Source organism: Hylobates moloch, unplaced genomic scaffold (genome assembly GCF_009828535.3).
Source record: "Hylobates moloch isolate HMO894 unplaced genomic scaffold, HMol_V3 SCAFFOLD_19, whole genome shotgun sequence".
In the NCBI taxonomy this organism is placed as follows: domain Eukaryota; kingdom Metazoa; phylum Chordata; class Mammalia; order Primates; family Hylobatidae; genus Hylobates; species Hylobates moloch.
Genome location: NW_026652294.1, coordinates 7157354 through 7181574, shown reverse-complemented (window position 1 = coordinate 7181574; position 24221 = coordinate 7157354). Strand labels below are relative to the sequence as shown.

The 24221-nt window shown below is 46.4% G+C and overlaps 1 protein-coding gene across 6 annotated transcripts in view; it reads right to left on the bottom strand.

The window, feature by feature from the left end:
• Positions 1 to 245: 245 nt before the first annotated feature.
• The window catches only part of CRYBB2 (crystallin beta B2), a 679427-nt gene continuing 655451 nt past the window's right edge, over positions 246 to 24221 (bottom strand). Inside the window, exons 1-7 of one of the 6 annotated variants that reach the window (XR_009211150.1) lie at positions 11692 to 11890; positions 9636 to 9740; positions 4152 to 6059; positions 3888 to 4016; positions 2509 to 2651; positions 1841 to 2326; positions 381 to 507 (exon numbers count right to left, since the gene is read on the bottom strand). Coding sequence is in view for 1 of the 6 variants with exons in the window: in XM_058431692.1 (XP_058287675.1) it covers positions 339 to 507; positions 2509 to 2651 (312 nt within the window). In the remaining 5 variants the exon portion in view is untranslated. Of the gene's footprint in view, positions 508 to 1792; positions 2327 to 2508; positions 2652 to 3887; positions 4017 to 4151; positions 6060 to 9635; positions 9741 to 11691; positions 11891 to 24221 lie in introns of those variants that run through there. The other 5 variants (XR_009211151.1, XR_009211149.1, XR_009211148.1 and 2 more) reach the window with 5 other exon arrangements.

Here is a 24221-nt window from a genome sequence, read left to right as displayed (position 1 = left end):
AAGGGAATTACAAGTCAGGTGAAGAAACAAAGGCTCAGAGAGGTTGGGCACTGTGTCCAAGGTCACACAGCTAAGCAGCTGCAGAACCGTAATACTCAATAAGCGTTCTGTTGCCCTACTCCTAGCCCAGATACTTGCTGATTCTCATTTCTCTCTCGCTGTCACTTTCTCTCTCTCTCTCTATCTCTCACACACACACACACACCCCAGCTGCCAGGGGAGATCAAAGACCCACAGCAGACAAGTTGCAAGTCACACTTTATTCACTCTCTGGGAGGTCTGGAGGGTTCCTGGGCAGCAGACCTGGGTCCTGGGAAGGAGGCATGGTGGGGAGGGCACTAGTTGGAGGGGTGGAAGGCGCCACGTTGGTGCCACTGCATGTCGCGGATACGGCGCACGGACTGCACCTGGGGGTGAGGGGCCCCAAAGTCGCTGCTGTCCTTATAGTCTCCCTTCTCCAGCAGGTACTGCAGCCCGCGGTAGCCGGGGTACTGGTAGCCAACCCACCTGCAGGGCCAAAGGTGAGGGGAGGGTGAACCAGGGGGACAGGAAGAGAAGCAGAGATAGAGGCAAGAGAAGAGAGATAGAGCATCCATAAGCCACTAGGAAGGGTGAAGCCTCCCAACCATTGCCACTTCCAAGGGTAAGCAGGACACCCTTTCCACCCCACCCTTCCAGCACTGAGCCTCTGCTTTCTTCCTTCTCTTGACGGGGAGCTCACTGCCTCCTGAAGCAAATTTTGACTGAAGGCCTGTACTGTACTGTACTGGGGTCAGAGCAAGGGGGTGATATCTTAAGCTCACTGAAGCTTAGAATAAGCCAGGCCTTTGAACCATCTCCCTCCACTCCTATCCCACCTCCAAGCCCAGCTACAAGGTCAAAGAAGAGTTGGGGGAGGTTCCAGGGGCCTTCTGATGAAAGAGGTTCCAGGGGCTACTTAATGAAAGTGCTGGTCTTCTCTCCAGAAAATGTCACGCAGGCCTGGCCTGCAAGGACCTGCCTGGCCAGTCTCTGTGGACACCTCCAGCTCTACTTCGCATTCTTATGCTCCCACATCTCTGCATTCCAGCCACCGTGGCCTTTGTAGAGTTTCTCAGATCTATCAGGCTGCCCCCACACACACACCACAGGGCCTTTGCACATGCTGCTCTCGTTGTCTGGGATGCTCTTCCTTGGCCTCTTTACCCCTGCAATTCCTACTGTTCCTTGAGATCTCAGCTCAAGAATCTTTTCTCCAAGGAAGTAGCTTAGATTCATGTGGATTCTTAAAGTATTAACAGTTGCCCCTTCTAGACTGTTGGCTACACAGGGCAGAAGCCAGATCTCTTTAATCTCCTTCACCCTGGGCACCTAACACAATGCCTGGCATATGGCAGCACTGACAGACTGAATGAATGAATGAATGAATGAGGGAATGAAGGGGAATAGAAGCACAGAACTTTGCACACTATTTTAGGAGTCTGACAAACCCCAAGAAGCCAGTATGTTTGGCTAAAATGGTTCTGTTGTGGGGAAAGAGCCTTAATTACTAGCACTTGCTGATTTCTGCTGTAAATGCACCCTGTGGCTGGTTTCAAGCTACCAATGATTAGTCAACCAGTTCACACAAATTCTGAAAATTTAAGAGTCAGTTCCAGTCCAGGCGTGGTGGCTCATGCCTGTAATCCCAGCACTTTGGGAGGCCGAGGAGGGCAGATCATGAGGTCAGGAGTTTAAGACTAACCTGGCCAATATAGTGAAACCCTGTCTCTACTAAAAATGCAAAAAATTAGCTGAGCTTGGTGGTGGGCACCTGTAATCCCAGCTACTTTGGAGGATAAGGCAGGAGAATCACTTGAACCTGGGAGGCGCAGAGGTTGCAGTGAGCCGAGATCATTCCATTGCACTCCAGCCAGGGCAACAGTGCCAGCCTCCGTCTCAAAAAAAAAAAAAAAAAAAAGTCAGTTCTTACAAGCTGGTATAAGCTGTTTCCAGCACACCACTGCCCAAAGCTCATCTGTGGACCCCCATGGAATCCAAATTTTTTACCATGAGAAATCCCTCATTGCTGATGGCCAGGGTCGATGTGCCCAGGAACTTCAATTCAGTAGAAAATGACACCTCCTGTTCCCAAACTTAGGGACACACGCAGTCAAACGCAGCATGGGCTGGTCCTCCTGCTTCTCATAGCTTTCAGACTACTCAACTCATTCCTTCCCTCCTGCCTCAACCTAATCCTCCCTCTGCCTCAACTTGCCCCTCTGACATACAGGTCTTGCTCACTGGCGCTGAGGTTAAGGCCAAGGTTTCTCCACTCCAAAAGCATACCATTTCCCCAAAGGCAGCTCTAGAAAGAAATTCAGAGGGTGTAAGCCACCTGTGGGCAGAGAATTCCCATTTACTTTCCAGTGGGAAGCCAGGGGTCAGCAGAGCACACTGATCACCAGGGTGTACAGGGCAGAGCAGGACTTAGGACCCCAGAGTCTCAGTTCCTGGGGCAGGGTGAGCCAGGGCTGGCAATGCACTTACGTGCCACTCTGCACCTGCACAGATGACACCTTCTCCTGGTAGCCATGGGCGTGGAAGCTGGGTACATCGTCATCTATGATTCCCATCTTCTTCCCGGTGAAGTTGGGATTTTCATAGAGGATGATCTTGTGCTCTTGGCTGTCCTATTGGCAGAGGATGGGGGGAAGTGAGTATGGGTGAGGGGGCCCAGGGTTGGCCTTCCCACCCCATGCTCATGCCCCAGAGTTGGGATCAGCATGTCCCACACATCACTCTCTGCCCAAAGCACCTACCACGTGTCTATGACAACTACTGTTGGATCACAGCCATTTGTTAAGTTTCTACTGGGCCATTTTCATGTAGCAGACACTCTGAGATGCTACACTTTGGGGAATATTTTATTCTGAAATGTCACTTTTCCTCCTATGCCTCAAGTTTCTCTTTTAGAAATGGCAGCTACGATCTACCCACCCACCCACACGTGCACACACACACATGCACAGGCTAACTGTGCCTCTAATAGGCACCTGAGATATTTTGATTTTTCTTCATTTCTACATCTCTTCCCATCCTCCTGTTTCTATGACATTTTCCTTAGTTATCTCATCTAATCCTTTAAACATAAAACCCTTATCCCTTAGACATAAAATCCTTTTATGCCATTTGGCAGATGAGAAAAGTGAGGCACAGAGAGGTCAAATGACATGCTCAGAGTCAGAGAGCTGGGAGCAGCACAGCCAACATGGGAACCTTGGTCTGTGGGGTGCAAAGTCCAGTGTTCTCCAACCTTCCAGTAGGTCCTGGGAGGAGCCAGACTGGGCTTGGAGGGTTTGGGAGTGTAACTGAGCAGTGATGGGCCCTGTCCCCTCCCCGACAGCTCACACATTCACACACTAGTAAGAATCAGGATCTCAGAAGCACTGAAAACTCACACTGGCACGAGTCTTGAAGAAGAGCTAAACCACCTTCTCCTCCAGCCCCAAACTCAGAATTCCTTGTAGTATTTCTGGTGGCTATTGGTTATTGAGCAATGACTCTGTGACAGGAGTTGCCCAACCCTGGGTTGGGCACCAATCACATAAAATAGAATGTGAATAGTGTCCTCTGGAGCATTTCATAGTCTTGTGAATGGAGCCCCCTTAATTTGCGCAGTGTGACAACCCTCAAGCTAATAATAAGCACATCGGAATCTCAGGACAGTAGATACCAATATGCCCACTTTACAGATGAAGAAACTGAGGCTCAGGGAAGTAAAATGACTTTTGCAAGGTCACCCAGTGAGGAGGTTCCTCACCAATCAGAAGGGGCACAATGCTAGAGGGGCAGGCTCCTTCCTGGTCCCAGGACCTCCTGCTCCAAGGTGGCAGAGAGAGAAAGTAGGATGATGGCAGGGGGCTCACCACTTTGATGGGCCTCAGGCTGCTGAGTCTGTCCTCTGGCTGCTGGTCCACCAGTCCCAGTGGGCGTACTCACCCTTCTCAAACACAAACTGCTCGCCCTTGCAGTTGGCCTGTTCATAGCCCACCCAGCTGCCATGGAGACAGAGAGAAAGGGGGCAGGTCAGTTCCACTCCAAGCTTCCTAAGGCAGAATCCTGGCTACTGACGTTGACCCCTAGAGTTCACTCTTGCCCAGCCCAGCAAGATCTAATAGCCCCACACAAACCTTAGCACAGCAAATCCAAGTGCACAATCCCCTCAGTTATCTAGAACTCAGTGCTCTGCTGCCATTACCCACCTAGAACACAGTTAAGAAATAAGGCAGTCTAAATAACGGCCCAGCAACAAATACCAACATATAGACGCCATGCACTAAAGCCAATAGCATGCTGGTAAGTTAATAGCCAACTCTCAAAAAACAAAACAGAAATTAACACTCTTGATTTGCAGCGTTCACCAATTTCCATGGTGTAAATGCTCCCACTGTGGCAGATTTCAAGCTATCAATATGACACGGCTGCAAGTGAAGTTAGGAAGAGAGATGCACAGTCAGCCTTCACCACTGAGAACTGACTCCAGAACATCACTGTGCCCAAAGCCCCTCTCTTTGGATCTGTTTCTTCTCTTGTTCCTGTTGTTAGACTCTGCCCAGACTCTGTTTTTGTAGATCCACATTAGAAGAAAAACAGTACATTAAAGAGGAAGGGATGGCTTTCAGGTCGGGCATGGCTAATAGAGGAAAGCAGAAAACAGGAGAAAGAAGACACAAATCTCAAAATGATTAGCATTCTGGGGCTAACCAGTGCAGAGGCGAACATTTCAGAGGAATGATCTAAGTCATTAACAAAAGAGGAGACTGTGTTTATTATCCTCTTTTGGAAGAGTAGTCTTGATCCAGCAATTCTACTTCAGGCAATGGGTCCTTAGAAAACAGCTGTCAACGAGCTGGACACTGTGGCTTATGCCTATAGTCCCAGCACTCTGGGAAGCTGAGGTGGGCAGATCACCTGAAGTCAGGAGTTCGAAGCCAGTGAAACTCTATCTCTACTAAAAATACAAAAAATTGGTCAGGCATGGTGGCTCATGCCTTTAATCCCAGCACTTTGAGAGGCCGAGGCGGGCAAATCACGAGGTCAGGACTTCGAGACCAGCCTGGCCAACATGGTGAAACCCCATCTCTACTAAAATACACAAAAATTAGCTAGGCATAGTGGCAGGCACCTGTAATCCCAGCTACTCAGGAGGCTGAGGCAGAAGAATCGCTTGAACCTGGGAGGCGGAGGTTGCAGTGAGCCAAGATCACGCCACTGCACTCCAGTCTGGGCAACAGAGTGAGACACTGTCTCAAAGAATAAAAAATAAAAATGAAGAAAAAGAAGACGTTCAAGTGACCAACTGACATGAAAAAATGTACAACCTCACTAATCATCAGCAAAATGCAACTCACAAACACAATGAGATAGCATCTCACGCTGGTCAGAATGGCCATTTTTCCAAAGGCAACACAACATGCTGGCAAGAAGCAAAGGAAAGGGAATGCTGCTACACTCTTGGTCAACGTGAAAACAGGTCCACACTGTGGAAAGCAGTGTAGAGATTCTCAAAGAACTTAAAACAGAACTACCATCAGATCCAGCAATTCCACTACTTGGTATCTACCCAAAAGACAATAAATAATAAATCCTTCTATCAAAAAGACACATGCTCTCGTGCATTCATGGTCGTGCCATTCACAAGAACAAAGCCATGGAAGCATCCTAGGTGACGAGCAACAGTGGATATGATTTTTTTTTAATGTGGCGTATACACACCACAAAATACTACGCAGCCATAAGTAAAACACACAATCATGTCCTAAGCAGCATGGATAGACCTGGGGATTATTATGTTTAGCAAACCAAGGCAAGAACAGAAAACCAAATACTGCATGTTTTCACTTATGAGTGGGAGCTAAACAGTGAATACAGTCGAACATAAAGATGGAAACAACAGACACTGGGGACTATCAGACGAAAAAAGGAGGCAGAAAGGGGGTGTGGGCAGAAGAACCACCTGACAGGCACTTTGCTCACTGCCTGGGTGATGGGGTCAGTGGCCACAAGCCTCAGTGTCATCAAAGGTTCACGTAACTAACCTGCAATTTAATCAAAATAAAAGTTGATTTAAAAAAAAAAAAAAAAAAAAAACAGGGCTGCCTTGGGCACACTGGCTCCCGCCTGTAGTCACAGCACTTTGGGAGGCTAAGGCAGGCAGATCACTTGAGCCTGGGAGTTCGAGAGAAGCCTGGGCAGCATGGCAAAACCCTACCTCTACAGAAAGTACAAAAAAATTAGTGGGACATGGGGGTGCACACCTGTAGTCCCAGCTACTTGGGAGGTTGAGGAGGGAGGATCACTTGAGCCCAGGAGGTTCAAGGCTGCAATGAGCCAAGATAGCACTGCTGAACTCCAGCCTGGGTGACAGAGCGATAACCTGTCTCAAAAAATAATAATAATAATAATAGGATTAGGATCTATTACAGATAGATAGATAGATGATAAAACAAAACCTACAGTCATCCAGGCAATCACTGACTGGCGTAAATATAGAAAGACAACCGAATGGACAAAATGAGGGAGCCAAGTAATCAACCCAAAATTATATTTAGGACACACATTTTTCAAAAGCACACCAAGGCACACCAGTTGAGAAAACTGGGTAGTCATGTGCAAAAGATTGAAATAGCACCCCTATGCTGCCCAATACACAAAAATCTACAAAAAATACATCGAACAGTTAAATTCAATCTTGAAAGCAAAACACTCCAAGGAAAAAACATGGGATAAGCGTATATTTGGGGGAAACTTGACCCTATGCACACAGGTTGCAAAAAGAAAAGGAAAAATTAGGGGGAAAATACGCATAGACAATAAAATGGCTTAATAATCTCTTTTTTTGGATGGGACACTGAAATCACTGCTAACAAATGCAAATATAAACATGAGAGACTAAGTACAACATTAGAGCCGCTGCACAGGACAGAACAATGAATGCAAAGAGAAGGCATCTTAGACCGGGCATGGTGGCTCACGAGGTCAGGAGTTTGAGACCAGCCTGGCCAACATGGTGAAACCCTGTCTCTAGCAATAATACAAAAATTAGCCAGGCACGGTGGTGCGTGCCTGTAATCCCAGCTACTCAGGAGGCTGAGGCCGGAGAATTGCTTGAACCTGGGAGGCGGAAGTTGCAGTGAGCTGAGATTATGCCACTGCACTCCAGGCTGAGTGACAGAGCAAGACTCCATGGGCGGGGGAGAGGGGGCAGAGAAAAAACAAAAGCAAAAACAGCATCGCAAAGATGAGAAGAAAGTTTACGGAAACATACAGCTGATAAGACCTTGTTTTCCAAAAGGCACAAGCTACTAACACTAGTAACCAGCAAAAAAAATAAACAAAAGAGAAACTAGTAACCGAACCAAAATTGGGCAAAGAGCCTGAAGAGACTTTTTGGCAAAGAAGACATAACACTGACTTTATCATTACAAAAACGTGGTTAACATTACTACTCCTGCAAAAAATGGAAATCAAAACCATACACAGAAAGCATCTCTTATTTGAAATGAATATGACAAATAAAAATACAAGCACAAATGCTGGTGTGAATCTCCAGGAAAAAAGAAGTGTTCATGGGAGGGTCAATTACTAATACACTATGGAAAGCGGTCGCAGATTCCTCAAAAAACTCAAAGTCCAATACCATATGATCTATTCATCCCACTACTAGCTATACAGTCAAAGCAAATCAGTATTTTGAAGAGACATCTGCCTTTCCATGTCTATTGCATCACTAGTCACAATAGCTAGGATGATGGAATCGGCCTACCTGTTCACCCACCGATGAAGGGATAAAAAAAATGTAGCACATATATACAATGATATACTCTCCGGTCATAAAAAATAATGCAATTTTCATATAGGGCAACACCAATGAACCTAGAGAACATTCTGTTAAATAAGCCAAGCACAGAAAGACAAACACTGCATGACCTCACTTATGCTGAATCCAAAAACTTAACCTTCAAGAAGCAGAAAGTACAGGAGTGGTTTCCTGAGGCTGAGGGAAGGAGGGGAGATAGGAGGGACTGGTTATAGAAACAAAGTTACAGTCAGTCGGGAGGAATACATTCCTGTTCCACAGCTGGGTGACTCTGGTTACAATATTGTATTTTTCAAAAAAGCTAGAAGGGAACAATTTTGAGTGTTCTTTTTTTTTTTTTTTTCAGACGGAGTCTTACTCTGTCGCCCAGGCTGGAGTGCAGTGGCGCAATCTCGGCTCACTGTAAGCTCCGCCTCCCGGGGTCACGCCATTCTCCTGCCTCAGCCTCTCCGAGTAGCTGGGACTACAGGCGACCGCCACCACGCCCGGCTAATTTTTTAGTAGAGACGGGGTTTCACCGTGGTCTTGATCTCCTGAACTCGTGATCCGCCAGCCTCGGCCTCCCAAAGTGCTGGGATTACAAGCGTGAGCCACTGCGCCTGGCTTGAGTGTTCTCACCACAGAAAAATAATACCTGTAGGAGGGAATGGTTAGACTAAGTACCCTGATTTGATCATCACCAAAAATATACATGTATCAAAATGTCCCAGATGAGGCTGGGCAAGGTGGCTGTGTGTAATCCCAGCACCTTGGGAGGCTGAGGTGGGTGGATCGCTTGAGGCCAGAAGTTCGAGACCAGCCTGGCCAACGTGGCAAAACCTCGTCTCTACTAAAAAATACAAAAATTAGCTGGGCATGGTGGCACACACTTGTAATTCTAGCTACTTGGGTGGCTGAGGCACAAAAATCACTTGAACCTGGGAGCCAAAGGTTGCAGTAGCCAAGATCATGCCGCTGCACTCCAGTCTGGGCGACAGAGCGGGACTCAGTGTCTCAAAACAAAAACAGAAACAAAAACAAAAGAGTCCCAAATGAGAAAAAAAGTCCCAGTATACCCTCTGTTTATATGCCTTATCATAGACAAAACATTTAAGAAGTATAGGCCGGGTGCGGTGGCTCACGCCTTAATCCTAGCATTTTGGGGGGCTGAGGCAGGTGGATCACGAGGTCAGGAGGTCAGGAGATCAAGACCATCCTGGCCAACATGGTGAAACCCCGTCTCTACTAAAAATACAAAAATTAACTGGGCATGGTGGTGAGCCTGTAGTCCTAGCTACTTGGGAGGCTGAGGCAGGAGAATCACTTGAACCCGGGAGGCGGAGGTTGCAGTAAGCCAAGATCATGCTACTGTACTCTAGCCTGAGACTCCATCTCAAAAAAAAGGCGGGGGGGCGCGGGTGCAGTGGCTCACACCTGTAATCCCAGCACTTTGGGAGGCCAAGGCAGGCAGATCACAGGGTCAAGAGATCGAGACCATCCTGGACAACATGATGAAGCCCCATCTCTACTAAAATACAAAAAAAAAAAAAAAAAATTCAGCTGGGTGTTGTGGCATGCACCTGTAGTTCCAGCTACTCGGGAGGCTGAGGCAGGAGAATCGCTTGAACCCAGCAGGTGGAGGTTGCAGTGAGCCGAGATCATGCCACTGCACTCCAGCCTGGTGACAGAGCAAGACTCCGTCAAAAAAAAAAAAAAAAAAAGTTTAAATACACAATGATAATATTATCATGGAACCACAAACAGCCCTGAACTTCTAAGGAACCCTGAGAAATACAAACTAAGTTGGAGGACTCACAATTCCTGATACCAAATTGCGTTGCAAAGCTGTAGGTAGCCAATATCCCAATACACATGGTCCTGTGATGTGCCACTGTGCTCCAGCATGGTCTGTGAGAGTGAGCTGTCTCAAAAAAGAAAAAGATTGTGAGAAAATAGGAGGGAATCATAGAAGTGATAACTGGTTGTTATCAAACATATACACAGAAAAAAAATTCCAAATAGCATAAAAAATACATATCCAAACTAAAATCGGGCAGAAAACCTGAATAGACATCGCTGCAAAAATGACATAAAATGCACAAACACGTAAGAGAAAAGGTCCTCAACATTACTATTCATCAGAAAAGAATGTACTCCAAAACCACATTCAGATACCATCCCACACCTACTGGAATACATGTTACTGAAAATATCTTAAAAATTAAAAAGAATGCTGATGTGGATTTGGATAAAGGGAAAATCTTATGCATTGTTGGTGTAAAGTTAAATTAGGATATACACTATGGAAAAAAGTTGTAGGCCAGGCGCGGTGGCTCATGCCTGTAATCCCAGCACTTTGGGAGGCCAAGGGGGGCAGATCACGAGGTCAGGAGATCGAGCCCGTCCTGATTAACACAGAGAAACCCCGTCTCTACTAAAAACACAAAAAATTAGCCGGGCATGGTGGCATGCGCCTGTAGTTCCAGCTACTCGGGAGGCTGAAGCAGGAAAATCACTTGAACCCGGGAGGCAGACATTGCAGTGAGCCAAGATCACGCCACTGCACTTCAGCCTGGGCAACAGAGCGAGACTCCCTCTCCAAAAAAAAAAAAAAAAAAGTTGTAAATTCCTCAAAAAAATTGAAAATGCAACTACCATATGATCTAGCAACCCCACTACTGGGTATACCGCCAAAGCAAATGAAAACAGTATCAGAGTTCGCAAAGCCTCAACGGGGATAGCAGATTTTCTTCATTAAATGGTTTGAAAAAACTGATGTTTTTATGAAAAAGAATGAAACAGGACCCTTCTGGTATACAATACACAAAAATCAACTCGAAATGGACTCAAGACCCAAACGTAAGACCTGAAATTACAGATCATCATTAAATGTCTGTAAGATAAAAAGAGGGGATGGTGGAGCACTTAGTTTTGGGGCAACTTGCATCTAGGCTCACAGGTTGGAAACAGGAAAAGAAAAAAAGGAAAAAAAAAGAAAGCAGAGGGACAAAATATCGTGGAGAATGGAATGGCTTATGAATATATTTATTTTTCAAATTGGGAAAGCGAATCACAAGTAACAAAAGCAAAAACAACCACGTGGGGCTACATCCAACTGGAAAGCTTCTGTACAGAAAGGAAGCAATGAACCAAATGAAAAGGAATCCTACAAATGCAGAGAAAGTTTGGGGGGAGCATATATCTCCTAAGGGGTTGTTATAAAAAATATGCAATACGTTAACAGCGCTAAGCAGCAATAACAACAATAAGATAACCCCAAATTGGGCAGGGACCCTGAGTAGACATTTCTGCACAGGCGACATAACACTGAGCAGCATGGAGAGAACCAGGTCCTCAGCATCGCCGTCATCAGGGGCAAGTCCCCGTCAGGCTCGCACCAGGGTGTCCCTCCCCCCGGTCAGGTGGTCGCGACCGGATGGACAGGAGGGGACATAGGCTTCTCTGGGGGTGGGTGTTGGAGGGGGGTGAAAGAGTCCCGATGTGTCCCGATGGCGGGAAGTCAAATTTAAAAATTCATCAAATCCTGGTGGCAGCTGGCATCTTTTTTCCTCCGTCTGAGGCCTGGGCAGGAGTCGGCCAAATACCCAGGCCTGGCCCCCACTCCCACCTGGGCCCGGCTTCCCCTTCCTCCTGGGGCTTTCCTCTCTCCCCATCTATATAGGACAAGTTCCCTCAGAAAAAGTCCTCAAACCCTAAAAATACCACAGTCTGCTACACTTGCCATCCTCAAAAGCCCTCAGGGAACAAAACTAATGGTAAAACAAATACTAAAATACTATAAGAGAAAGAGGAAAACTAGTGAGAAGATGAGCATACAGGGAAAGTTCCAGAAAACAAGCTTCCGTACTCACCGTGTAGAAAAAAATGCCCCGGAGAAGCTGAGCTGCACGCAGCTCCCGCCTAAGCAGTCAGGGCCACAGACAGGAGCTGTTTTCTCCCCAGGACGGGGCTCCAAGTTGTCCCCAAGCCGCCGCGGTGCCCCCTAAAGCGGGTCCTGAAAGAACCGGAGTCGCTTTCCTTCTTCTCATCCGGGACTCCACGAAACGCACGCCACGCACGCCACGCAGCGTCTGCGGTGAGAACACGCATGCGCACCATGTGGGGCAGAAAAGGTGGTTTCAGCGCCCCCTGCCAGTCACAGTGCACAGTGCAGGATGATCCACCTCATGGTCAGCATAAGCCTCATGTGGACCTCCCCCTGTGAAGCTCCCTTTTTTTTTTTTTTTTTTTTTTGAACAGGGTCTCACTCTGTCCCCCAGGATGAAGTGCAGTGGTGCAATCACGGTTCACTGCAGCCTCAACCTCCCGGACCCAAGTGATCCTCCCATCTCAGCCTTCAAGTACCTCCGAATCTGTTTGCTCCACTGTTGGGTGCATATGTATTCAGGATAAGTAAGTCTTCTTGTGTGTGTATATACGTGTGTGTGTGCTGTAAATGGGAATTTATAGGGAGAAGTGGCTCACCTAATTGCAAGGCAAAGTCCCATAGCAGGTCATCTGCAAGCTGGAGAATGAGAGAAAGCAGTAGTGTGGCTCCCAGGGGAACCAGCCATGTGGATTTGTTTATGTCCAAAAGCCTCAAAACAATGGAAACTGACAGTGCAGCTCCCAGTCTGAGGTCCAAGATTTGAGAATCCTTTGTGTTTGCTGGTGCAAGTACCAGAATACAAAGGCCAAAAACATGGAGTTTCAAGTCCTAGGACAGGAGGATAGGAAAAGGTGACCCTCTTCCGGAGAGACAGAGTGAGCATGAACAGGAAAGCCAAGCAAGCTGAATGTGCCCTCTTCTCTATCTTCTTTGTTCTAGCTCAGTGCATGGACTCTGGAGCCAGACCACCTGGGGTCACATCCTGCTCCAGCCACTTATAAGCTGGTGACCTAGGGCAGGCAGTGAATCCTCTGCGTGTTTTGGCTTCTCCATCTGCAGAAAAGTACCTTCTCATCAGAGTTGCTGAGAGGATAAACACAGATTAATATACATGAGGAACTCAGAACAGTGTCTCTGTGTGTATGGGTAATACAAACACATGTACACACAACTTCTATCCAACTGGAGACCACAATAAAATCCTCCATTTTGAACAATACCATAATCCCCATTTTGTCCCACACCCCCCCCCCCCCCCACCTCCTCAGTTGTATGATCCCTGGAGAAAATATGGAACCATCTGTATTAATGCAGTTCTCTCTTTTTTTTTTTTTTGTTTTGAGAGGGAGTCTCGCTCTGTCACCCAGGCTGGAGTGCAGTGGCGTGATCTCAGTTCACTGCAACCTCCGCCTCCCGGGTTCAAGCGATTCTCCTGCATCAGCCTCCCAAGTAGCTGGGATTACAGGTGCCTGCCACCACGCCTGACTGATTTTTTGTATTTTTAGTACAGACAGGATTTCACCATTTTAGCCAGGATGGTCTCAATCTCCTGACCTCATGATCTGCCCGCCTCGGCCTCCCAAAGTGCTGGGATTCCAGGTGTGAGCCAGCCACCGCGCCTGGCCGGCACCAGTCTTCTTAAGGCTTTACCTGAATTCAATGTTAGCCTTATATCATAAGAGGGACCATATTAACATTTGTTTTTTGTTTATTTGTTTGTTTGAGACAGAGTTTTGCTCTTATTGCCCAGGCTGGAGTGCCACGGAGGGATCTCGGCTCATTGCAACCACTGCCTTCTGCGTTCAAACGATTCTCCTGCCTCAGCCTCCCACATAGCTGAGATTACAGGTGCCTGCCACCACACCCAGCTAATTTTTGTATTTTGGTAGAGACGGGTTTTCACCATGTTGATGAGGCTGGTCTCGAATTCCTGACCTCAGGTGATCCATCTGCCTCAGCCTCCCGAAGTGCTGGGATTATAGGTGTGAGCCACCGTGCTCGGCCTAACATTTGTGTATCTCAGAATAGGGACTGAAGCGCAGAGAGATTTACATAACATTCCTAGGTAAGTACAGCTTCTCAGTGTGATTTGAACCCAGGCCATTAGGCACCAGGCTCCGTGCTCTTGGTCAGTCTGCTCTGCTTCCTTTCCACATTGCCTCATCTAAAGAAAGGCATTTGCCTACAACATCAGTCTGTTCCATTTTAAGTGCTACCCACATTGCAAGGTCTTTCCAGGAGGACCAGGCACAGTGGGTCACGCCTGTAATCCCAACAGTTTGGGAGGCCAAAGCAAGAGGGTAGTTTGAGGGCAGGAGTTCAAGACCAGCTTGGGCAACTTAGGGAGACCCCCCCCACCTCTACAAAAAAACTTTTAGAAATTAGCCCCGTATGGTGGTGTGTGCCTGTGGTTCCACCTAACTGGGAGGCTGAGGTGGGAGGATCACTGGAGCCCTGGAGTTCGAGGCTGCAGTGAGTCATGAGCATGCCACTGCATGGCCGCCTAGGTAATAGAGCAAGACCCCATCTCAAAAAGAAAAAATATCTCTCTGTAAGGACTAACTCTGATTCAGGTGGCTGTGCTAAGCAGGTGGTAAAAAATTGGATCAAAAGTTTGATCTGTGAGCTGGGTGTGGTGGCTCATGCCTGTAATTCCAGCACTTTGGGAGGCTGAGGCAGCTAGATCACCTGAGGTCAGGAGTTTGAGACCAGTCTGGCCAACATGGTGAAACCCTGTCTCTACTAAAAATACAAAACTATTAGCCAGGCGTGGTGGCTCATGTCTGTAATCCCAGCTACTTGGGAGGCTGAGGCGGGAGAATCGCTTGAACCCAGGAGGCGGAGATTGCAATCAGCCCAGACTGCACCACTGCACTCCAGCCTGGGCGACATAGCAATACTCCATCTCAAAAAACAAAAAAAAAAGCTTGATCTGTGAGTAAAGTATTACTAATTTATCTATGGTCTTTTGCCCATAAGATTTCAACAGCTATCTTTTTTGTAATTTCCCAGGATCTTGCATCCCGAACATAAAAGTAATTCCTGAGGAATTGGCGGAGCTTCTGCCGACTCCAAGCTGAGCATCCGAGAACTTCTGGCCCAACAGCACTCATCAGGAATTACTGCAGTCTATTTCTCCCTGGAGGCAGAGGGTCCGAAAAGTTCTGACTAGGCAAAGAGTGAGAGTGTGCATATCAGTTGAAGGTACTGTGGCCATTCTGTTATTAAGTGCATTCAAGCAGAGTGATTCCAGTTGGTTAAGCATTTCGTGTTTAAGACAAAACTTGATTTATTTATTTATTTTGAGATGGAGTTTCACTCTTGTAGCCCAGGCTGGAGTGTAGTGGCTCGATCTCGGCTCACTGCAACCTCTGCCTCCTGGGTTCAAGCGATTCTCCTGCCTCAGCCTCCTGAGTAGCTGGGATTACAGACGTCTGCCACCATGCCTGGCTAATTTTTATATTTTTAGTAGAGACGGGGTTTTGCCACGTTGGCCAGGGTGTCTCGAACTCTTAACAGTAGGTGATCCACCCGCCTCGGCCTCCCAAAATGCTGGGCCTACAGGCATGAGCCATCATGCCCAGCCTAGACAAAACTTTAAAAATGATGTGTCATATTTCTCTTTTATTTCATGTGTGCACGTTTAAATTATTAAGTCAGTTGCCACTACTAGAACTACAGAAGTAATGGCATATTTACAACTAAATGTTTCATTCACTTTAAATAGAAAACATCTCAATTGAAACTTTTAACATTTAGCTGATCATTAAACATTAGCTGAGATGGATCTCTTCCTGAAACAGTGTTGCCAGAGTTTTAAAAATTAAGAGAGTTTATGTAGGACAGTTTTAGATGAATGTAAAAATTGAAGAGAGTACAGAAAATTCTCAGACCCTCCCCCCACAGTTTGCTTTTTTCTTAACCACTTTTTACATGGGTGTGGTCCATGTGTTACAATGAGTGAACCATTATTGATACACTGTTAGTATCTGAAGGCCAGAGTTTGCATTAAGGTTCAGTCTGTGTTTTGGTAGTCTAAGGGTTTTGACAAACTAATAATGCCATTCATTACCATTACAAGATAGTTTTATGCCCTAAACATTACATGAGCTTCACCTATGAACTTCTCTCCCCTTTTTCCAGATCCCTCAGCAACCACTGACCTTTTTTTTTTTTTTTTTTTTTTTTTTTTTTTGAGACGGGGTCTTTCTCTGTCCCCCAGGCTGGAGTGCAGTGACGCGATCTCGGCTCACTGCAAGCTCCGCCTCCCAGATTCACGCCATTCTCCTGCCTCAGCCTCCCGAGTAGTTGGAACTACAGGTGCCCGCCAACATGCCCGGCTAATTTTTTGTATTTTTAGTAGAGACGGGGTTTCACCGTGTTAGCCAGGATGGTCTCGATCTCCTGACCTTGTGATCCGCCCGCCTCGGCCTCCCAAAGTGCTGGGATTACAGGCTTGAGCCACCGAGCCCAGCCAACCACTGATCTTTTTACTGTCCCTCTGGTTTTTCTTTCCCAGAAATCTTAGGTAATTGGAATCGTAGAGTATGCAGCTTTTTCAGATTGACTTATTTCACTTATAATATACATTTATGACATTTTCATATTGATTTCTGCCTTTTTATCTCAATGGTTTTTTTTTCAGGATCCTATTTGATTGTTTTTATGACTTTTAAGAAGTGAGCATGAAACTAAATCTTTATTATCAGTTATTGCCCACAAATAAGAGAAAGTTAGGTTCACAGTTTTGGCTCTTGACACAAAGTGAACTAGGAGGCAAATTTAGATCCATCAGATACAACTAATGGAGCAACTTTTTAAGTTCAGGCTATCTTGAAAGCTTGCAACATAGGAGATATTGCTGTGTTGTCTCCCACGACAGCAATGGGTGACACTGAGTAGAAGCTGTGAAGTGTTTTTAATACTAGGTGTTTTCTATCATATGTTGCTGGAAATCAGGAGGTTTATAAACATGGTACATATTTATAAATGAGTTAGATACTTGAAAAGTCTAAACACACTGATTTACGAGTGCATATGTTGCAGTCTCAAGAGGGGTCAATAGTCCATATGGACTAAATTAATCTCCGGGTAGCAGGTATGTTTGTAAATATAAAATTATATTAGACGTTAGCGCGGTGCAGAACGTGCTCAGCATCATAAGATCCAAAACACCACACAAGTTTATCCATCATTAAAAACAATTACCTCCTTCCTAAAATGTCAGAATAGTAGGTAACTGAGATTAATAAATCAAATCCAAATGTATCTCAATGGTTTTTTATCACTGGATAATATTCCATTGATCAATGTAACAAAGTTTGTTGGTACATTCGCCTACTGAAAGACACCAAGGTTGCTTTCAATGTGGGCAGTATGGATAAAGTTACCATAAACATGCCTGTGGACTTTTTAGTACAGACATAATTTTTTTTTTTTTCTGAGACAGAGTCTTGCTCTGTCGTCCAGGCTGGAGTGCAATGGTGCGATCTCAGCTCACTGCAACCTCTGTCTCACAGGTTCAAGCAATTCTCCTGCCTCAGCCTCCCGAGTAGGGAGGCCCAGCCCATACATAATTGTTTAATTAATCTGGGTAAATACTTAGGATTGTAATCACTTACTTATATGATAAGACTACATAAGAATTTGGTAGGGTTGCTGGGCACGGTGGCTCATGCCTTTAATCCCAGCACTTTGGGAGGCTGAGGCAGGCGGATCACGTGAGGTCAGGAGTTCAAGACCAGACTGGCCAACATGGTGAAACCCTGTCTCTACCAAAAATAGAAAAATTAGGCTGGGTATGGTGGCTCACGCCGGTAATCCCAGCACTTTGGGAGGCCAAGGCAGGCGGATCACAAGGTCAGGAGATAGAGACCATCCTGGCTAACACAGTGAAACCCCGTCTCTACTAAAAATACAAAAAAAAAAAAAAAATTAGCCAGACATGGTGGTGGGCACCTGTAGTCTCAGCTGCTAGGGAGGCTGAAGCAGGAGAATGGCGTGAACCCAGGAGGTGGAGCTTGCAGTGAGCCGAGATCGCGCCACTGCACTCCAGCCTGGGCGACAGAGTGAGACTCCGTCTCAAAAAAAACAAAACAAAACAAAACAAAAATTAGCCAGGTGTGGTGGCATATGCCTGTAGTCCCAGCTACTCAGGAGGCAGAGGCAGGAGAATAACTTGAACCCAGGAGGTGGAGGCTGCAGTGAGCCAACATTGTGCCACTGCACTCCAGCCTGAGCAATATAGCAAGACTCCATCTCCAAAAAAAAAAAAAAAAAAAAAAACAAAGAATTTGGTAGGATTTACCAGTAAAACCATCTAAGCCTGGTGCTTTTTTTTTTTTTTTGGAAAAGTTACTAATGATTGATTGATTCAATGTCTAAAATTGATACAGGTCTGTTCAGTTTATCAATTTCTCCTTGGTGAGTTTTATAGTTTCTGCCTTTGAAGGAATAGGTTCCTAAGCTTATCCAATTTGTGGGCATAGATTTTCTCAAAGTATTCCCTCATGGTCTTCTCAATGCCCATAGAATCACAAATGATGACCTCTCTTTTAGTTATTAGTACATTATGACTTCCTTTCTTCATGGTTAGCCTGCCTGGAGGTTTATTGATTTTTTTTTATCTATTCATAGAAACAGCTGTTGGTTTTGATAACTTTCTCTGTTGATTTTTGATTTTTCACTCCATTGATTTCTGCAATAATTATTGCTTTTGCTATTCTTCTGTCTGCTTTCTATTACACTGCTCTGTTTTCTCTGGTTTTCTAATGTGAAAGCTTAGGTTATTGACTTTATGTCTTTCTTATTTCCTATCACATGGCATTCAGTTATAAATTTCCCCCCGAGCCCTGCTTTGACTGCATCCCACAGATCTTGACAAGGTACATTTTTATTTCATTTTGTTTGAAATATTTTTTCGGCTGTGTGTGGTGGCTCACGCCTGTAATCCAGCACTTTGGGAGGCCGAGGTGGGCAGATCACAAGGTCAGGAGATTGAGACCATCCTGGCTAACGCGGTGAAACCCCGTCTCTACTAAAAAATACAAAAAAATTGCTGGGCACGGTGGCTCATGCCTGTAATCCAGCACTTTGGGAGGCTGAGGCAGGTGGATCACTTGAGGTCAGGAGTTTGAGACCAGCCTGGCCAACATGGTGAAACTGTCTCTACTAAAAATACAAAAATCAGCCGGGTATGGTGGTGTGCACCTGTAGACCCAGCTACTCGGGAGGGTGAAGTGGGAGAATCTCTTTGAACCCGGGAGGTGGACATTGCAGTGAGCTGAGATTGCACCACTGCACTCCAGCCTGGGTGACAAGAGTGAAACTCCATCTCAAAAAATATATATGTGTTTTTACAACTTCATTGAGGCATCTTCTTTGATCCACGTGTTTTGCAGAGTACATGATTTAATGTCCAAATATTTGGAGGTTTTCCATTTATCTTCCTATTACTGAATTCTAGTTTAATTTTGTAATGGTATGAAAGCATATTTTAGAAACTTTATTCATTTAAATAAGTTGTGGTATTATTTTATGGCCCACTGTGTTGCCTTTTTTTTTTTTTTTTTTGAGGAGTCTTGCTCTGCTGCCAGGCTGGAGTGCGATGGTGCAACCTCGGCTCACCACAACCTCCTCCTCCTGGGTTCAAGTAATTCTCCTGCCTCAGCCTCCCGAGTAGCTGGGATTATAGGCATGTGCCACCAGGCCTATCTAATTTTATATTTTTGGTAGAGACGAGGTTTCTCCTTGTTGGTCAGGCTGGTCTCGAACTCCCGACCTCAGGTGATCCACCCGGCTCAGCCTCCCAAAGTGCTGGGATTACAGGCATGAGCCACCACGCCCAGTGGTCTGTCTTTTTAAATCTCTGTTCTTGGCCAGGCATGGTGGCTCATGCCTGTATTCCCAGCACTTTGGGAGGCCAAGGTGGGCAGATCACAAGGTCAGGAGATTGAGAGCATCCTGGCTAACATGGGGAAACCCTGTCTCTACTAAAAAATATAAAAAAATTAGCCAGGCCTGGTGGCAGGCACCTGTAGTCCCAGCTACTTGGGAGGCTGAGACAGGAGAATGGCATGAACCCAGGAGGCAGAGCTTGCAGTGAGCTGAGATTGCACCACTGCACTCCAGCCTGGGCGACAGAGCGAGACTCCATCTCAAAACAAAAAACAAACAAAAAAAAAACTCTCTTCTTTTGCTCTGAGTCTTTATATTTGAAGTGGGTTTCTGGTAGAGAACACATATTTGCATATTATTTTTATCCACTCTTCTAGTCTATGTCTTTTAATTAGTGTATATAGACCATGCACATTTAAAGTGATTATTAATATGTTTGAATTATTAGCTATATTTTATAACTGTTAACATATATAACATATTGTAACATGTAATGAACATTTTTTGCCAAGTATTATGCATCAATGGACAATGTCAAGAAAGCAGAGACCCAACTTACACAATGGAACAGAACCTTTGCAAATTATATATTTGACAAGGGAATTTACATCCACAGTATGTAAAACACCCCAGAACTCAACAATAAAAACAAGTAAACAACCCAGTTAAAAAATGGGCAAAGGGCCAGGCGTGGTAGCTCACGCCTGTAATCCCAGCACTTTGGAAGGCCGAAGCAGGTAGATGATGAGATCAGGAGATGGAGACCATCTTGGCCAACATGGTGAAACCCCATCTCTACTAAAATACAAAAAAAAAATTAGCCAAGCGTGGTGGTGCACGCCTGTAGTCCCAGCTACTCAGGAGGCTGAGGCAGAGGAATCACTTGAATCCAGGAGGCGGAGGTTGCAGTGAGCCAACATCGAGTCACTGCACTCCAGCATGGCGACAGAGTGAGACTCTGTCTCAAAAAAAAAAAAGGCAGGGGGGCGGGGGGTAAAGGACTTGAGTAGATATTTCTCCAAACACATATACAAATGGCCCAGTAAGTACAAAAAAAGATACTCAACATCATTAGGCATGAGGAAGTATGTATCAAAACAACAGTGAGACATCGCTTCACACTCTCTGGGAAGGTTGTAGTGAAAAAAAAAAGGAAAAGTAGAATCTGCTCACATCGGAGCACACCTGTACAGAGCACACCTGTACGGAACACACTTGTATGGAGGGCGCCTGTATGGAGCACTGCCCTCTGCCAGGCACCAGATACGCTCAGGTGGGGTGACCTCCCTTTACCATTCCCCAGCTCTGACCCCATTTCAGGGATGCAGAAAAGAGGCCTCAGAGCAGAGTAAGGCCGAGTCAGGGCTACACAGCCCGTTGGCCACCCCTCCCCTGAACGGCTAGAAGGAAGGAGGGCAGCTGGCAAAGTTCTGCAGGAGCCCACAGCATGTTCTTCCAAGTGGAGCCTCTGCTGTGGGAGCCCCAACCCCAGGGTCAGACAGAAAAGGGGTCCCGCCCAAGCTCAGCCCTCAGCAGCCCTTGACCTTGGGCAATTTGATTCCCTTCAGTGGGCCTCATTTTCCTCATCTGTACAGGGATGTGATAACAGTCTCTCCCCACAGGTTGGTTTTGGGGATTAAATGAGAATGCCTGGGGAGTGCCAGGCCCATGGGGACCTTCACCTACCCTCACCCATTGATGTTATCTCCTAGGTTCTTGCACAGGCCTGTGGGTGACACACTGTGTGATCCTGGGCAAGTGCCTTTCCCTCCCTGGGCCCAGCCTTCGCTCTGGTCAAGGAGAAGCTGGATCAGGGACCTGAGGACCAGCCATTCAGGAAACCAGTAGATTCCTGGGTGAAGGAGTTGGCCAGGGAGGCCTGGAGGGGCAGCGAGGTCTGAGGTGAGAGTAGGGTGGGGGCCAGGCCAAGGGATGGGGGTGGGGGATTCACCTTCCCAGCTCTGGTGGCCCTGCCTGCAGCTGGCTGACCCTGGGAATCCCCAGGCTAAGGTTAATCCTAACATTGACCTAAACCAGAACTCAGGGTGATAAGGGAAAAAAATAAAGCAAAGAGAAGCCAAGGCTGCCACCTGGGATGTGGGACAGGAGAAAAACAAGACAGATGTGGCCAGGGAGAGGGGGAGCTTATTTCAGGGCTGCATTGGGTGTTCATGCAGCTCACAGGTGAGGGTGGAACAGCCCTCTCCCTACATCCCACCCGCTCCTAGCCCCAGCCCCTCACCAGGCCTGATGCTGCCCCCTGACTGCCTTCCCACACCCTGAGCTCCACCTTGGGTCTTGGAGCTCTGGAGGACCTGGCTTCAAGGGATCTTACCTTCCCTTCCTCTTTGACTAAGGAGAAGCAAGAGGTGCAGCCTTTTCCCAAGTCTCCAAACTCTTAATCCCATTTCATCCCCTAGCTTAGTGCCTGGCGCATACATGGTTCCTAATAAACAGTTTGTTTATTTATGTACTTTTCTTTTTCTTTTTTATCTTTTTTTTAATTTTTTTTTTTGAAACATGGTCTCTTTCTGTCACCCAGGCTGGAGTGCAGTGGTGTGATCATAGCTCACTGCAGCTTTGACCCCCAGGGCTCAATAGATGCACTGACCTTAACTTCCTGAGTAGCTGCATAGCTCAGCCTATAGGTGCCCGGCTAATTTTAGGTTTTGTTTTGTTGTGTTGTGTTGTAGAGACTGGGTTTTGCCATGTTGCCCAGGCTGTTCTCAAACTTCTGGGTTCAAGCACTTCACTTGCCTTGGCCTCCCAAATTCTGGAATTGTAGATGTAAGCCACTGTGTCCTGCCAACAGTTTAAATGAGGGAGGGAGGGAAGGAAGGAGGGAGGGAGGGAGGAAGGGATGGAAGGAGGGAGGGAGGGAGGGAGGAAGGAAGGAAGGAAGGAAGGAAGGAAGGAAGGAAGGAAGAAAAAGAGAGATGGGTCGGGTCAGTCAATGCAAGTTATTACAAGAGCCAAAGAAGGACATCATATATTAATAAATAAGTTACTTCATCAAGAAGATTTAACAGGCTGGGCGCTGTGGCTCATGCCTGTAATCCCAGAACTTTGGAAGGCCAAGACGGGTGGATCACGAGGTCAGGAGATCAAGACCATCCTGGCTAAAACGGTGAAACCCTGTCTCTACTAAAATTACAAAAAATTAGCTGGGCATGGTGGCGGGCACCTGTAGTCCCAGCTACTCAGGAGGCTGAGGCAGGAGAATGGCATGAACCTGGGAGGCAGAGCTTGCAATGAGGAGAGATTGCACCACTGCACTCCCGCCTGGGCGAGAGAGCTAGATTCTGTCTCAAAAAAAAAAAAAAAAAAAAAAAAGATTTAACAATTAGTACATGTGCATCTAACTACAGAGCCCCCAAGTATAGGAAGTAATGACTGATGGAACTGAAGAGAGAAACAGACAGCTTCACAATAATAGTTACAATACTATACGGTCAATACTGGCTAGAACAATGAGACAGAAGATCAGTAAAGAAGTAGAGGACTTGAAAAACTAATAAATCAGCTAGACCTGACAACATCTACAATAGACACAGAATACAGATTCTTCTCCAGCACACAGGGAATGTTCTCTGGAATATACCTTGTATTAGACCATGAAACAAATCTCATTAATTTAAAAGCACTAAAATCAAAATATCTTCTCTGCAGTAGAATGAAAGTAGAAATCAATAGCAAAGGAAATCTGAATTCAGGATTATATAAAAAATTAAACACACTCCTAAACAATCAATGAATCAAAGCAGAAATTACAAGTGATGTTCGAAAATTCTTTGAGATAAATGAAAATGGAAACAAAACACACCAAACTCGTAGGAAGCCGTGAGACCAGTGCTCAGAAGAAAATGTAGAGCGGGGAGGCCACGGTGGGAAGATGGCATGAGGCCAGGAGTTTAAACCAGCCTGGGCGACAAAATGAGACCCCATTTGCACAAATAAAAATAAAAACAAACAGGTGGGTGGCATGTACCTGTGGTCACAACTACTTGCGAAGCTGAGGTGGGAGGGTCCTTGAGTCCAGTAGATCAAGGCTACAATGAGCTGTGATCGTGTCACCGCACTCCAGCCTGGATGCGGGACCCTGTCAAAAGTAGAAAAGAAAGAGAGACAGAGAAAGAGAGAGAGGAAGGAAGGAAGGAAAGAAGGAGGGCAGGAGGGAGGGAGAAAGAAAATAAGGGAAGGGGAAGGGAAAGGGGAAGAGGTAGGGGAAGGGGAAGGGGAAGGGGGTGACCTCTGAACCGCAGCCCTGAGGCTGGACCTGGGGAGAACTGGCCTCACAGGAAAGAGAAGTGTTAGGGCTGGGCGCAGTGGCTCACACCTGTAATCCCAGCACTTTGGGAGGCCAAGGTGGGTGGATCACGAGGTCAGGAGATCGAGACCATCCTGGCTAACATGGCGAAACCTCGTCTCTACTAAAAATACAAAAAATTAGCCAGGCGCTGTGGCGGGTGCCTGCAGTCCCAGCTACTCGGGAGGCTGAGGGAGGAGAATCGCTTGAACCCGGGAGGCGGAGTTTGCAGTGAGCCGAGATGGCGCCATTGCACTCCAGCAGCCTGGGCGATAGAGCAAGGCTCCGTCTCAAAAAAAAAAAAAAAAGAG